At 39.5% G+C, this 18108-nt stretch overlaps 1 protein-coding gene across 1 annotated transcript in view; it reads right to left on the bottom strand.

Moving 5' to 3' along the window:
• The window catches only part of PLEKHH2 (pleckstrin homology, MyTH4 and FERM domain containing H2), a 1501506-nt gene that overhangs the window by 512115 nt on the left and 971283 nt on the right, over nucleotides 1–18108 (bottom strand). The window contains exon 15 of the mRNA XM_044075068.1: nucleotides 15965–16045. Coding sequence (XP_043931003.1) covers nucleotides 15965–16045 — 81 coding nt within the window. The remainder of the gene's footprint in view (nucleotides 1–15964; nucleotides 16046–18108) is intronic.

Raw genomic sequence — 18108 nt, 5'->3', positions numbered from 1 at the left:
TGTGTTGGTGGTGAGAGGTTGCTTGCGTTTCTGCTTTGGAGGGCTCTGTGGCTAGAGCAGATTAATACTGAGAGCCTCCGCAATATGTATGGATTTTGATGGTGTAGGTTTAGTGGGACTGTGTGATGTGGTGCAAGTGTTTACCTTATCCTCTTGACTATCAAGTTCAGTCTTGGTTGGAGAGAGCTTTACCTCCAGTTTGGCTAGATAAGTGCATCTCTCACAGGTTGTAGTGTTGGGTGGTAGGAGGAGAGGGTTGTCTGTGTACATGAGGCAATTGCTACATTGCCCCAAGATGCCCAGATTCATCAGATAGACAGGAGAGAACACTGGGAGCTGACCCTTGGACATGCCTGAATAAAAAAAATATTTTTCTCTAGACAAGCGAGGAAAGTGTGTAAAAGAGCTGTTTTTCTCTAAGCAAGTGAGGAAAGTAAGTACCAAAACTGTTTTCCTTTAGGTAATGAGGAAGGGTGAGTGCTGTAGTAATTTGTAGTTTATTTAGTGTTTGCAGCATGTTCTGAACAAGTGCTGAGCACGGATAAGCAAATTCAAGTGCTAAAACTAAAAATCTGTATCTGGATCATGTAGGTAGGCTACCTAGTGCTTACCACTCCCACTGATAAGCTAGAAGGCTTCCTTCCAAAACAGAAAGGCTTGGGGGCACAGAAGCTTACAAACAGTCCTGGATACAGCAAATCTGTATCTGGACTAAACTAGTTACAAGGAAGGTGGGAAGCAAGTGCAAATGCAGGCTTTTAAACCAGAAAGTTGAAAGAGATGGAAAAACTGCCCAAATGGCCAATAAACTACAATTTCTAAGCCAGAAACCACTCTTGTGACAGATAGGCTACCTAGTGCTTACCACTCCCACTGATAAGCTAGAAGGCTTCCCTCCAACACAGAAAGGCTAGGCGCACAGAAGCTTACAAACAGTCCTGGATACAGCAAATCTGTATCTGGATTAGACTACTTACACACACACACACACACATATATATATATATATATATATACACACATATATATATATATATATATATATATATATATATATATATATATATATATATACATATATATATATAATTATATATATATATATATATATATATATATACATACATATATATATATATATACATATATATATATATATATATATATATATATCTATACATATATATATATATATATATATATGGGTTCATGTTACAAGATCGACAACTGACTATATTGACAACGGGCCCTGTGCCACGAAATACACGAAAGTTTAAAGCACCGAAACAGCACATAACTGACAACCACGTAACCGACGCTGACTCAGCCGACAGCCAGTTAGTCGACAAGTACCTAACTCTGACTCAGCCGACAGCCACTTAACCGACATGTACTACACCCGTATATATATCCAGACAATGTGCAGCATATCAAAGTGCACCATATCTGCAACACACCAACAAATTGCGGTAGATACACAACACACTATCATAGTAATTATATGTGTGCATGATAGCGCACGTAAGTAAACCGTCACTCTTATCAGCGCCACTAAATGTGTAAAGAAATATAAGTCGAAATGGTAGTCACCATACGTGTTGTAATGTGTAAAGAAATATAAGTCGAAATGGTAGTCACCATACGTGTTGTATAAGTGTGTCCGACACCCTAACCCTGACATGACATGCTATGCAATCAGACGGCATACTGCTGGACTTCACATTTTCAGAAGGGTAGCCACACACCGAACAAACTCGACAGCAGTGTAATTCTCCATATTTCCAATAAGTGTCTCAAACCTCTTCTGGCGTTGGATAAGCTTTCTCCGTTTAGGTGATGATGGGAAACCCGTAGACATCCGTACCCGTAGTTCGTCGACCCCGTCCTGTTCACGGGTTAGGATCTTCAGCAGATAACCCAGATCGGTGCCACGATCACGAAGTAGACACTTCATTCGGCGATGCCACGCCTCCACTCGGTTTTGCGTACGCGGTAGTCCTAATTCGTTCAGTTCATACACGTTCCAGAACGTGATTGGGAATAGAGGGGGAAATTGCAACGCAGGTGTCAACCTTGTTTTAAATATCCGTTTCCTTCCGTACACATACCAGTCACCAAAATATTGGAGTAACTCGTGCATCTCACTGGGGAAACCAACTTTAAGTTCTTCGAAGGTTGGTTTAACTTTCACTTCTGGTAGGAATGCTAGGGCGACTAAGGATTTCACGGCCAATTGCACATCTTGTGATTTGTTATATATGGAGGACAAGCCTAACGACTGTACCTTGCGCCAGATATTCTGCCCAAAGTGGAAAAGACATCCTTTAGAACGGACATCATGGAAGTTTGTCCGTATGCTCTTTAGAGCTGCCACCTCGAAGTCTGATAGTATGTATTGGACTGTCATGTCCATACCTTGTGTTGTTAGCAAACAAAAGATGCTGTTCCATAGGTAGTTGTATGCCTTTAGAGATTTCTTGGACATGAATGCATACACCAAGGGTGCTGATCTCATGTTATCACCGTGTTTAAGGGTACCATGTATGGTATATAACTGCCGTATCGTGACGCCTTTACTAAAAAATGTGCCATCCATGAGCCATAAGGTAGAGCTACTTAGGTCACGTAGATTATCCAATGTAGTGAACACAACCACTGTAGTCCCACTCACTTTATCTGTCATGCATTTATGTATGAACATTCCCGATTTCAATTTGAAATCGCTAAAGTTAATGTTAGTTAGTGTTAGCTCACGTACAGTACTGTGACTGTCTTGCATGTACCTAACACGATGCACTTGTTGCAACAGTGCAGATCTCGCAGGTACAGAGTGGACGGCAGCTAAGGATGTCGATGCTAGGGCATCGTCAACCACTACGGACGGTAGATCCCTACTCATGCTTGCCCTTACTTTCACTTCTCTACAAACAATATACCGCTCAACCTCCCCTGCATCTGCACCATGTGTGTGAGCGACGGATTTCAGTAGCTTTTCACCGTCAGGCAGGGACAGTGTGACTGCTCTACCCCTGCAGTGTCCTGTGCATTTGTACTTGCACGCCCAGTATCTTTTACTTGCTCTTGTCCATTCCAGGTGGTACAGGTAGTTATCTACCACTAACATTGGCTTCATTTGTTGGGTACATATCGTGTTATACATGGAGCCTAACATTCCAGGTGTAACATCTCCTATGGGCGCCATTACGTTTTCGGAATCCGCTAGTGTCTTCAGTGCTACGCACAACACGTACGTAGCAACGCGAGTATTTATGTGGTTGGGGATTATTTCATTTGTTGTTGGGACTAGTATTTATGTGGTTGGGGATTATTTCATTTGTTGTTGGGACTTATTTATTGTCTTTCATTCCTTGTTGGAACATTGTTATGATCTGTTGGGTGCACTACGCAAACACTCCCTATTACTTCTCTGCTGCTTTCCGTTGCCTATGCACAGTACAGTGTATGGTGGGTATTCCGCAATGTTTTGCAATGTTTTCCTCAGCTGTGTATTTGTCGACTAACTGGCTGTCGGCTGAGTCAGCGTCGGTTACGTGGTTGTCGGTTATGTGCTGTTTCGGTGCTTTAAACTTTCGTGTATTTCGTGACACAGGGCCCGTTGTCGATATAGTCAGTTGTCGATCTTGTAACATGAACCCATATATATATATAATATATATATATATATATATATATATATATATATATATATATATATATATATATATATATTTGTTTTTTTTAGTTAAGTGGATTGGCTTTCTCAAAAAGTTATTTCTGTATTAGAAAGAATGAGCTAATGACAGTAGCAAAAACACTTTAAATGCAGTACAAGCTAGCACACTTGAGTGTGTAGCAAGATTAAGGCAAACACAGTTTAAATAAATGCAGATATGTTAAAAATGACAAAAACAAGTTTATGAAAAATCACATAAGAGCACTTGAACACTTAAAAGCACACAGAACAGCACATGAAGGTATTAAGGTAGAAGACAGTTATGTAAGAGCAGCTCAAAAACTATTTTTTTTTTTTTTTTTTTTGTGGAGAGGGAAGGAAAAGAGCAGATTAAAATGCTATAGGGGATGTCCTTCCCAAGTGCTCTCTCTGTACACAGCAGTGGAGATGGGACTGGTAGGAGTGTCTGAAATCAAAATATGATCTCACTGTACTCAGCTGAGTGAGCAAATGAGATGGGCCCAGTAGAAGTGTCCAAAAACAGATTCACAAACTATTTCTCTGTTAAGTATAACGTTGAAGGGTTCTGAAGTTGACAATGTTTCTCCCAATTTTGGCTGGATTGGGCAGTGATTTTTAAAATGTGTATCTCCATTTTTTGCTGTAAAGTAGGGAAGAAGAGCCTTTCAACATGTGTTTCTCTATTGTTTGTGGGAATGTCCATCCTTTTCAGAATGTCTCTGTCTGCCGTGGTGCTCTGGAGAAAGTGTTTTTAAAAATGTTTCTCATTGCTGGTGTTTGGAGGGGTTTGTTTGTCTTTCGGCTTTTCTCGGTTAGGGGTGGCCACAGCAGAACTCCAATCCGCTAATGATTGGCAGCAGATTTTCACGAACGCCAAGGTGCCAGCTCGACGTCGAACCTTCAACGAAGGCACACCCACGCCCATTTAAGCATGTCTTTCGAACGCCACCCAACCGCGGGGAGGACATGCAGACTCCACACAGAAGGCACTCCCCGCACTCCAGCCAGGGGTGAAAATTATAATTCGCACTGTGCTTCTTTGGTGTTGTTTGTTGGGGTAAGTCTCTTTTTTGCTGTTAGGATTGGGGGTAAACCCCATGGCAATTTTAACAACTGAGGTACAATAAATCTGCAACATTGTTCTAGCCAGGGAGTAGTTCATACTGATATATACACTCTAACTGGGTGTAAATGAAGGATGGTGTGCAGTGCACCCCATGCTGTAATGCAAACCTACAAAGGCTGGGTACCATACACCGATGGGCAGTAGTCATGCTCCTACAACAGCAGGACCATTGCCCACTTGTCATTCTGCTACAACAAGCTTCATACACCGATAATGTACAGTGTGTGTGTGTGTGTGTGTGTGTGTGTGTGTGTGTGTGTGTGTGTCTGTGTGTGTGTTGTAGAAGCACATCTATGATCGGCTACAGACTGATGCGCCACAGCAGGCCCACTTAGATATGGACCATGCCTTTAAGTAGGTCAGGTATTATACAGTCTGTACTACCTGTTACTGTGGGGTGGAGTCCTGCAATAAGGGTGTAGTGGATATAACAGACCAATGGCATTCCATATGTCTGCCCTCACACTTACACAGAAGGATAATTCCAGATGAGAGGATAAGAATGAAGACGTTCTCTCAGAAAGGGGCTTACATCTTTCTGTGAACATGGCCAATGGATCCTCCTTATGAACAAAAGTGATCAAGCCTTCTGCATATCCGTCTGGTCGGAAGACACTGAGACGGCAAATGCTGTAGGTGGCCACAACAAATCACAACAGCAAGTCCACCATAGGGTCACTGACTTAATCTATCATGTGGTAACAAGGCAATCCATCTTGCACAGGGGCAGCTGGCTGTGGGTGAGAGTCCATCTATACAGTCATCACTAACAGACACAGAAGCATTCCTGTTATCTCTGTTTGGGGTGCAAGACAGCACCCTCACAGCCAAAAGATGACATGACATTGGTGCATAACTTTACCCACCACCACATGTGACAGAGGGCAATGTCCTAGGTGGGTATTCCCTTGCATATGTATCATGCTTTGCAAAATTCCAGAGTCAGTAAGAATCAGACCCAAGAGTGAATATGGGCATTAACTTCTTACAGGCACTTTATATCTGCAAGTGCTATGCCAGTTTGCACAAGTTAAGTGGGCTGCATTTTTGCATGCCTTTCTCTTTTACAGCTGTTGCTGCACCACAGTAGCACTGTCAGGCACCGCTGACATAGTGAAAATATATTCTCCCCTTCTGCAGACAATTTTGCATTACCTCTGCAAACCACACCTCAGACATAGGGTACTGTAGTGGTATATGAGTTGCCCAACATGGCACCCTTGCCCCCTGCATCCGAGTTGCCCAACATGGCACCCTCACCCCCTGCATCCTAGATAGCAGTGGGTGCCAGCAGCTCACATGAGTGCAGGCAGGGAAGTAGGGGCTGCCAATGCCTTGGTTCCCACCTCATGCGTGGACTGACTGTCTCCACAGCCATTGCACAACAGATGCGCAGGGCAGTCATACAGGTACAGGTTGATGGTATAACAGCCACTACAGAACTGACTGGTGTGGTAGATGGTGAGTGTGATGACCACAGAGACGGCATTTCCCATTTACATAGTATTTTGGAAAGGAACAATGAGGAGTCTGCATCCTCAATGTGCCATTCTGCAGCCACTCACCCTGGGCTTCACTTTTCTCATAACCATTCTACCATTCTTCCCCCTCATGTGGGATAGCCCACTGTAGGATAATCAGGTGATGGTCTAGGTCCCACAGTTCCACACTGTCCATACCTACTACCAGTGTTGGGAGTGCTGTGGCCCACAGTGGATGCACACACACATGAGGTGCACATAACGAACCTGCCTGTGTCATGTCATATCATTCATACTCATGGAGCTCACCATTTTCTGTGCTGACTGTGGATTATGCTAGTGATATTCCTTCATGGGGGTGTCTCCACGGAGGTGGACATGCATGGTCAGCATACATACTTCTTAAGGTTATCCTGAATCTACCACAGAGAGACTTGGATAGTCAGTATACATACTTCTTGACGTTAACATGGACTGTCATAGAGAGACATGCACAGTGCAGCAACTTCTGCAGATGTGTCCACACACACCCTCACATCAAAGCCCAACATCTACCTCTACCCAAGTAAACCACACTTGAGACACCATCCCCTCCATGCACAGACTTCAAAGCTCATGACACTCCCCAGGCTATCACAAACACACACACTATTAGCCCCCCAACACACACACACACACACACACACACACACACACACACACACACACACACACACACACACACACACACACACACTCATTGCTGTCTCACATGTCATCACACGGGCCGTACATTACATCAGTCATGTCTCCCATGGTGGTGGTGGCATCTGCCTGTATCTGAATGACAGTCCTATACATCTTTTGTGTAATGCCCATTGTGTTATTTCTCCAGGCCTCCTATCCCCATTCTCTGTGGAGATAATACAGCCCCTGTAAATACATGAGCAGATGACGAGGATGCACCCAAGTAGGTCTGCCAGGCACTATCTGTCTTCCCACAGGCTCTGAAGAGGTGAGGGTGGATACCACAGGCAACAGAGCTGCATCACTAGATGCAAGGGGTAGTGTGTGGCTTCTATAGTCACAGTTGTTAACAGTGGCACTGTGCCCTCTGACAGTGCTACTGTAAGGCTGCCCTCTCCATCAATGTCCTACGCAGAAACATTGGGCATACCTTGCTCCATAGTGAAGGACCCCATAACCACACATGTGTGAAAGGAGAATGATAACCAACCATGTATAATGTTACTAATATGGCAACCCCACCATCCAGTGATACATACATGATACTGATAACAACCATGCAAAACATGTAAACAAATGTGCCTTGCATGTATTCCTTCGTGTCTGGATCTCAAATGGGCCTGTATAGGGGGATCTGGTGGTATTAAGCATCCCTCAGCTTTCAGAAAATATATCTCTAAACTGTGGTACTGACATAAGGCCAGCCTGGTGCATCCCCAACAAACACATAGGATGGTGTATGCAGTTTGGCTTTCAAATTCAAACCTCTTACAGGTAACAAGAGCACATCTGTCTCTGCAGGCCAGAACAACAGGAACTCCTTAATACTTTCAGGAAGGTCCATAATGGCAGAGCTATACCATTCCTCTCTCCTGTGCAATGGTGTGGGCTTTTGCAGACACTCAGAACCGTCTCAGTGACCCTGCAACACAGCTGATGGACTACCCTGTTTTAGCCACCATCTGCATTTATGTCTGTTATCAACTCATATCACACACAATCATGTAAGGACCAGTTGATTTTATCTGTTTCTATTATCCACTGTCCTTGTTTATAGAGGGAATGCAGCAGGACTTCTGTTTCTGCCATAGAGAACCTCTGCCTTCTCTCTTTAGGTGCTGTGTCTCAACCTATAGATGCAGACATACAGCTATGGTCAGTAAGTGGATAAATCACAAGCACAACAATAGCTACAGTGTGCACACACCTGTGCTGCAGCTCTGGCACCATATGTTGCAAACCATACTATACCCCAATATGACATGACAGGTCCTCATAGTATTCCAACAGGGCAGCATGGGGATGGACTGTGCTGTGACATGCATCCTGTCAGCAGCCTGTGCATACCTGTTCCCAATAAAACACAGTCATGATGCACTCTGTATAGTTACACCAGCCCAGTATCTGCTAATCTGTGTTCCATTCCCAACTGGTGTTATCCACTATGTTTCAAATATGAAACAAATATGCAGAATGTGTGCATCACAACAAAGTTATCTCTACCTCTGCTGCGTAACAGTGGTCACATTGAATCTTACAGAGACCCACATTCCATGCCTTGGCTGGCTACTGCTACCTGCACCTGAAATCTGATTTTAAGCATTTATTCTTGAAACCATCACATCCTGTCTGCAGATGGCTATGGACACCACACAAAAAATAAAACTCACACCCTCTTTCCTGCCCACACCCTCCCCTTGCTACCTTCCTCCTACTTCTCTGGGAAATATGAAAAACGGTCATCTGCCCCCCCACCCAAAAAAATATACCTTTGCATCCCCACCCACATACCACTCTTCCTTTCCCTTTGCACCATCTATGTGTTCCTCTGTTTCCTCTTTCTCCCTTTCCTACTGTCTTATAAACCCACTTCCTTTCTATTTATAGTAAAAAAAAAAAACAGTAGTGACTTTGCTGTGTACAGCATTTATCAGGATTCTCCTCTGTGCTCATAGAAGCCCATCAATGTACGTGTGAATGCTCATCACTGTGAGCATGCCGCATATAGGTTCTAGGATTACTAGGATAAGTGACCACCACATATTAAAAGTTTTACGTTTTTTATACAAACATACATTACTTCTCACTGAGATTTTATTACATTTCATATTTACTTTATCGTTACTTTTATGGGAACTTTCACAAATGTGATGATTTTAAAGGATATGCCTTTAAGGACTTAATTGCTTGATCATGTGATACGTTAACAGTTTATATAACACTGTTTGATGTGGTGTTCTTTTAATTCTGAAGAAGTCCCAGTGAGGTCTTTATTGTGGACGAAAAGCTGTGTTTATAACAATTTATGTTCAAATGTATTTTTATGCATACTCTGATGCAATAAATAGTTTATTTACAAAGCATCTTGTTCTGCTGTCGTTTCTCCTTTTCTTGTTGATGTGCTTTATTTGTTTGAGACGTTTTGCCAGTACACCTATGCCTGATTTTAGGAATAGTTCTGATCTTGTTTGAACATATTAATATTAAAATAGAAATATAATGAAAGTAACTGAAGAATCATATGTGCAAAAATACAAGTCATACCACTGACATGAAATACATAAAATAAGTTGGTAATCAGAAGTTAAATCAACATCAGTTATGTATACATACATATATATATATATATATATACACATATATATATATATATACATATATATATATATATATATATATATATATACATATATATATATATATATATATATATATATATACACACACACACACATACAGTATGTGTTTGTGTGTATGCCAAGGTATTATTTTAGTTGTATTGTCCAACTGGTATCTTTTAATAACTAGTATATTTAACCTGTAAAACTGTAAAACATAATTATAAGGAGCTGAATATTTCAAATCTAGGCAAAACACAACTATTAGTTCCATATAAATCTGTATAAATTTTTTTTTTATGAAAATATGACACAAACATATTAGGGCTACTTGAAAATGCATAACTTCAGTAATAGAGTTACACACCAAAGCATATTATTAGATTAAAATATGAATATTTATATATGTATCAAACAGAAAGGCCAGTATTCATAGATGGTATATTGTGCTGTGGAAAACAGCACAAAGAACGGTGATTGGCAGGGAGGAGCCAATTCAGACAAACAACTAGAGTGGTGTACAGTGTATGCAAATAACTGTATAATGATATGGAAATTAGGAAGAGTGATTGAGCCATAGATACCATCACAGATGGCAAAGCGATTCATAAATTTACACAGCAGGTAGCAAGGCCATGGCAATAACATATTCTGAATGCCAGGAATTGTCAGTGCACAGGAAGCTAAAATGTACTCAATAATAGCAGCAATAACAGATCAGTGCATGTTAGCGGACAGTCTTGGTGTCACTGCTAGCAATGCTGCATGCTGTAGCACTCTGTACCAATTCAAAGAGTGCTGCTAATGTCTAAGATTCTGCCTTTTGCCTGAACAACAGACTGTGGATCACTTTTACATGGATAGGGATACCATACAGAAGCTTGTCAAACTGTGTCACCACATGTGCAGTCAAGGGAGATGCATGATCTGTATGTCCCAGTTAGCACTAAGGTATATGTAGCTTTAACCATTATAGCTACAGTGACTTTCTGGTGAATTGTAGGAGTCATGCTAAGAATTTTACAAACATCAGCCTCATGTATTCTACATCAGATCCTCAGTATTAGACAGCAGGATGTGGAGAAGCACATATGGCTCCTAAGGAGAAGACTGACTTGAAAATACTTACAACACAAAAACAAATACTTTTAGAAGGAGATATGTCCCCCACCTGCATCTCCAATATGGGTGGCTTGGCTCTCCATATCCCTCAAGCTACATATATCAACATTACAGTTGCACAACAGTGGGGAAAAAGTGAAAAATCCTGCAGCAGTGCCCTGCTGACTTGCACAATACAACTGAGTGCTATTCTGACAAACCACAAGTAAAAGAAAACAAAGAAAAGCTGTCTGATAAACCTACTCGTTAGACTGAAGGTATGCCTGTTTTGAATATGCATGTTTTGTCCATTTAATTATATTAGATCATTTTAATCAACTGAAAACTAACAGAGGAAGTGATGAAATATGGTATGTTACTAGGACTAAGCAGTGTTTTATTGTTAACTTTCTTTACAGCTGCAGTTCCTTGGGAATATCTGATTTTCCATTACTTCACTGGGATGGGATAAATGATAGAAGTGAATTTTATTTTATTTCTGTTCGTTTTTGCTTTGTAAAAGGAATCACACTGGGGTGTAGCATTTGACATGATATGAAATAGATAACAGCTATTAACCTGACAATGCCTCCAGGTGTTATGACTTAAGTTGTCACTTTTCAAGAAATGTTTCAGTTCATACATAATTTTTGAGATCTGGCATGGAGATGGAGGGAGTTTACACTGAGCATAATGTATGCAAAACGAAAATATCTTTTGGTATTCCATTTTCTTATGTACTGGTGTTTCAAACCAAATGTTTCATAATGTGCTGTTGGCAGTCATTCAATGCAGTGTACATATTGTGCTGGATATACAGTAAGCATGCATTATCACAAAAGGAAATAAGAACTATGAAGAGAAAAAACATACAAAACATTGTCTGTGCTGAGATTACAAGTCACAATCATACACAGAAATAATAATTTTACAAGACAAAAATCATTCAAAACAGTGTTTCTGCAGAGGGCCATCCCCACTTCCACACCCTTCTTACTTAAATATATTAATACCGAGTTCACACACTGAGAAAAATGGATAGTTATTTAACCTCAGGGTTGGTATATTTAAGTAAAAGGATATGAGGCTGCAAACAAGCTTCTGAAACTTCAGTTCAGTCATGCTTGGCCTTAGAGTCCATTAAACTTTACTGGAAAAGTTTATGATGATAATTCAATTTCAAAAACAAAACCAAAAAAAAAAAAAAAAAGGACACAGAAATGTGATGAAAAAGCAGTAGAAGCACCTTGAAAGCATTCTACAAAAGCATGGTAGGTCACATTCCTATCAACCATAACATGGATATTAAAAAAATATTAATCTGACACCCTTCTTCTGCCTAAGTTGCTACCTTAACTGCCTTGGTTTCTTTACTACTAGCCAGGGGAAGAATCATTTTATTACCTAACAGAATACTCATAAACAATGCATGTAGTGGAATACAACTGGTCTGTCTCCTGCTTTATCTAAGTGATGCAGACATTACAGTGATTCACAGAATCACCCAAATGTAGGATTGTGCATACACAGACACCTTCTACAATCAGTGGAGCAGATGGCTACAACAAGAGCAGACCAGAATTATTACATTTTATAAATGACTTGCAGCAATGTTAGACTTCATTGTTTCTAATCCTTCTGAAGTTCACAGGGTTGAATTCTGATTTTTGTGACTCCTTAACTGCATGCCCATTGATTTCATGGACAGCCTTACTGACTTCTGGGTACTCCCCAACTTTATCACAGAAGATCCCACTTTGAATGAGGTATGAAATAACAATTGGGTCACAAAACAGAATTTCAGGATGGTGAAAGAAGGCTATGGATTGTACCTTTAGGTACTTCTACTCCTAATACATCATATGTTGATTCTACAGCATAAAAGGTACTAAAGTCCTTACCCAGAGGCATGGACCTGTTTCTGAAGGACTTATACTCACAAAAATGGCAAAAAGTTCATGTTATGGAAAGCAGCTGATAAAACATCTTAAGATCCAGACCAAGGACAGGCTCTTACATGATGCAGATTGTCTAACCCTCTACTTTCTAATACTTATGTCATTCCTAAACAGTTATCCTTTTAATCACTTAATGGAATTAACCATAAACTTAATAGTTTTAGGGGTAGAACTACCCCTAAGGAGCTTCAAACGTGCCAGCAATAAAAAGGGCTAATATTTACCCTTACTACTGTAACATGGGTTGTGACTGATTAGTCCACTCACCAGCCAGAGGGACTTGGTGCAGCACTTCTGAAGTAGCACTGGTAAACATTTTATATTTGATGTCACAATACTGGTAGCTCCTGAACAAAACTGGGATGGACATGAAACAGTAGTTGCTCCCTGTTCCTCAGTCATGCAACAAAGTCATTCCTGAAGGTTTGAAACTTTTAAAATTTACCAGAAGTTGTCTCATTTTTGAATGCCTCTCTTGTTTCTGTTCTTTTTCCTTTCTATATCCTTCACTATAGAATACCATTTGCATTGTAAAATATTTTTCATTTTAGAGTGCTCTTCTAAGTTTTTAAGCCTATCCTCATTTGGTATACTTCTAATTTTTTTACCGCGTTTCCTTGATGAATTTGTTTGCAATGTCCACAGGATTTAGAATCATCGCTAAACCATTAGTCTGGTAATTTTTTTTGTGGGGATGCATCATTTGCTAGCATGCCCCCCCCCCTCTCTCTCTCTCTCTATATATATATATATATATATATATATATGTGTGTGTGTGTGTGTGTACATATGTATGTATGCATCTTTTTTTCACTCTGTCTACACACACACACACACACACACACACACACACACACATATATATATATATATATATATATATATATATATAGATATATATACAGTACACACACACACACACACACACACACACAGAAATACACACACACATACAGATACTTACTAAGTGATACAGAAGAGAAAGACATGCCCTTGAAATAACAAAAATTAGTGGATTCATGTCAAAGGTAATAAAAGGTAATAGCGAACAGAAAGAAGTCAAAGATTATTTGCTGAAATTACCTTTGTTAAACATTACAACACATTTTTTGCAGGGGTCAAGTGCACCTGCACACACCATGTGAGGGGACATCTGCCCCAAGACTTCTATATGCCATCTCCAAGGGTGCATAGCAGTGAGAAAAAAGGAAAGTCCACTGCTGAGAAAAGTAGTTTTGTCAAACAGCACCTGCTCTTCTTGCATTATTCAAAATGACATGTTCTCAAATTGGCAACATACCTCAAAATCATTGAAATCGTAGACATATGTAGGCACCAGAATGGCTACTACACATTGAAACTTGTCAAACACACAGTGACCGCTGCTTTATCAATCAGTGAGAAGAAATGAAGGGGGCATATGCCAATGAATTTCTCACATGGGAGAGTCAAATCACTCATATCATCACTTCCACTGGCAGAGACCACCACCAGACTGTGTGGGAAATAAAGCTTTAGAAGAGTGGCCAGTCAGACTGATGTAGTTCTTTGTAATGATTTATTGTTACTGTGATTCTCCTCAAAGTAGCACAATACTTTACTAAGGAACAGAGAAATTCTTTGGATAACTATTATTTGTAATTTGGCTTGAGTTTAGAAAAGTTTGTTGGAAAAAATAATTTATGAGCAGAATATGCTTTGAGTATAGAAACCAAGACCAAACTAAAGAGTAGGAAAAATTGTAAGCACATAAATGCATACTGCTTCACATAGAAATATGTGTGCTATCTTATTTGTAAGCTGCAGAGACATATGTATATGTAGTTACATAGGCATAGCAAAAAAAGGATACTTAGATGGCTCATACTAAGGATACACTATTTGTTTCCTTTCAGAGGAAGGAAATTAATGAAGGAGGTATGAACATCTCTGTGAATAATCACTTGCTAGTATATAAGTGCAACCCATAGGGAAAATGGCACTTCTGCTGCAGAGTAGCACTCAAACTTACCAGGAATTCATCTACAGGAATTTACAGAGGTCAGAATTTGGAGCTTTTCATAAAGAAAACATAAACCAAAGTGTTGGATTTAACTTTTATTCAAATTTGGGAAACTTGTATACTTTTTTTGCAAACATTAATTTGAAGCAGTCTGTCAGTGAACTATTAGTGATCAAACTAAGTTAGATGTAGACTACATACTTGTATAAACCAAGTACTCCATGTAATGCAACTGCTCATTCTGAGCAATCATAACAAAACAGACAGCATTCTTCTGATATAAGCGGAACTACCAGAAGTCCCTCCTTAATGGTTCCTCAGCTGTTTAATAGAATGTGGCATTTTTTCAGCAAGGCTCCATATTCGGAGTGCTTAGCTGATACAGATGGAATATAATACACCACTGGCATAAGTGGTCTTGTCTCCGAAGCCTGTGACCCTTTTTACTAGTGAACAACCATATGAAAATCAAGTTGAGTCTCACTCAGTTCAGGTCATAACAAGGAAAACATTTTCCCATTACATAGCTCAACTATCGTATCTCATTGTCAGTAGACTATTTCTTTCTCTACTTCATTATACCCTTCAAATGTTGTACCACCTGTCTCTGTGCATCCCTATGATATACTGCTTGTTTTTCTTTTTGAGTTCACCTTTAGTGAAGATCCAAATCTGATTTCTGCCACATTCTATTTATGAAAAGCACAGATCCTTGTGTTATGGCACAATAGTTTTTCAGTCTTGGGGGGGGGGGCTAAGATGTTTCCCTCCTATACGGAAAAACAGACCACAGGGAAAACTAGGACTTGTGAGCAACAAATCTGCTGGCTGAGAATCCTAAAAAAAATCAGGAAAAAACAACCATGGACAAGCTCAACTGACACGTCACAGTAATTGAGCAATTATAATTTGTTTAGAAATCAAAACATCTTTATTGAAAAATAAATAGTTAGTACTTTTGCCCTTAAATGAACTTTGTCAGATCTGACGAGCATAAAAATGAAAATTAGCTAGAATTAAAATGCCCCGTAAGGGCAGCTAGCCTAGTATTTAACTATGAACCCATGCAAAACTAAACCATTGACAAACTAAACCTCACAGATGCTGATGGAATTATGAAGGCTGTAAAAACAATTACAAACGAAATACAGATAAAGTTTTAAAATGTACAGTGGACAAAATGCACAGTCAAAATGTTTGATTGCATTTGTTAAAATTTTGTTTTAACTGTCTAAAAGAAAGCTTGGTAAATACATACCTTCTCCTCTTGACTGCGAAAATAATATAAAGTTTTTCCAAAAAGTGCACACCAGACTCTCTTGGAGTACCCATGTTTTACCTGAAAAAAAAATAAAATTAGTGTGGGTTACTGTGGCGAGTCAGCAATAGACTGAACAAATTTACCAGCATCACCACAAAGTCAGTGCCAAAGATATCTGAAGAGAAATACATGCAAAGGAATCCGGACATGGAAAACTTTACAATACAAAAAATAAGAAGACAAAGAGGAAAAGAGGATTAGCAATGGAGACGTTAAAGAAATAGAAACTGAGGTTATGGAGTAACTGCAAAGTTAGTAATTCAGTGTAGAAAATTTAATTCAGAAAGCAGCACAACAGGATAGAATAATGGATATCCTAATTAAGGGGAAACCAGTGGAACAGGAAGCAACTGGTCAGGTGCCATATGAAGATAATTTGGAGCCCTCCACAGGAAACCAGTATAAATGTTCACTTGGAGCTAGACAGGAAGGGAAGGAACAGGAAACTGGAAGCTCTGATGCAATCACTGTTGAGGAGTAATAGGCCAGTGAGTTCCCATATGATTGAGCAACGGCTGGCACTGGATGAAAATGAAGAGAATGTGCCACAGAAAGATGCTATAGAACTTTCTACAGAATGCCCGCAGGAAATGGAAAACAAGGGATGTGCCCTCGGTTTGGAAGAAAATGAGCTAAGAGAAGAGTTGCTTGATTTAATAGACATAGACAGATATATCAAGATCAATGAAAGAAATAGACTGCAGAAGGTTAATAAAACCTCAAAAGTCAGAAACCTGATAAAATAAATTAACACAGTAATTAGGACTGTTCATACAAATCCATGCGATATAACAAAAGTAAACAGGATATATTACTGTGCAGCTAAATTAACAACTGATAAAGTTCTACCACAAGAACACAGGGTAGTGAGGGAAAGGAAGGGGAGAAATCAAATACTATCATGGAAATATCAAATATAGAAAACTATAAAGCAGTTAAGACAAGAAGTGTCACTGTTAGAAGACTACAGAAGAGGGAACAAATCAACAAAAATACTAAGAAAGATAGATGTGATAAAAGCAACACTAGAACAGACCAGGATCTATCAAGCACTATCACAAATAAACTAAAAATTTCAGCACATGCGGAAAAACTTAGAAGATGCAAACATAAATATAAAGGAAAAGTACAAAATAAGCAATTTATTGATGACCCAAAAAAGTTTTATAGAGAATTGGGAAATAACGTAAAAGGAATTGAAAGACCGCCAAGGAAAGAAGAAATAGATACATTTTGGAGAAGTATCTATGAAGATCCTGTGGAACATAAAGATGCTAAATGGATAGAAGAAGTTAAAGAAAGAATAAGAGGGTTAAAAGTACAGGATATGACATGGGATGAAGTAACAGCCAGATAGATTTAAACAAAAGTTAAGAAAAACCTCTAACTGGAAAATCCCAGGCCCAGATGCAGTACTTTGGGTTGAAAGTATTAACATCTTTGCACGAAGATTTAGCCATGAGTAAGAACTATTTATATGCACATCCCGAAAAGACACCAACCTGGTTAACAGGAAAAACAATGCTCCTACTTAAGAGTGAATGTGCAAGCTACCCTAAAAATTACAGACCAATAACTTGCTTTCTGACGATGTATAAACTATACACGGGAATTGATGCCTACAGAGTTTATAGTCATTTAGAAGAAAACTCACTTTTGTCAGTAGAACAAAAGGGTAATAAAAGAAAGTCATATGAAACAAAGGATCATTTGTTGTTAAATAAAGTCATAGTGGAGAACTGTAAAAAGGGGAAGAATCTAAGTATAGCATGGACTGACTACAAAAAAGCATTTGATAGTATCCCACATTCATGGATAAAAGAGTGCTTAAAAATGTATTATATAAATCCTACACTGATCGATTACATTACAGTGACCATGAAACAGTGGCAGGCCACCTTGCAATTAAGCCATGATAAAAGACAAATTGTTATCCCAGGGATAAAAATTCAAAGGGGGGTATTCCATTTTAACTCTGTCACCGCTGCTATTCTGCCTTGCCCTTAACCCATTAAGCTGTCTACTTAACAGCTTAGGCCTTGGCTATAATTTGGCTCCTAGAAAACAACAAAGTGTAAAGA

Source organism: Protopterus annectens, chromosome 6.part0, assembly GCF_019279795.1.
Source record: "Protopterus annectens isolate FY-2018-M chromosome 6.part0, PAN1.0, whole genome shotgun sequence".
NCBI lineage: Eukaryota > Metazoa > Chordata > Ceratodontiformes > Protopteridae > Protopterus > Protopterus annectens.
This window is presented reverse-complemented; position numbering and strand designations above follow the sequence as displayed.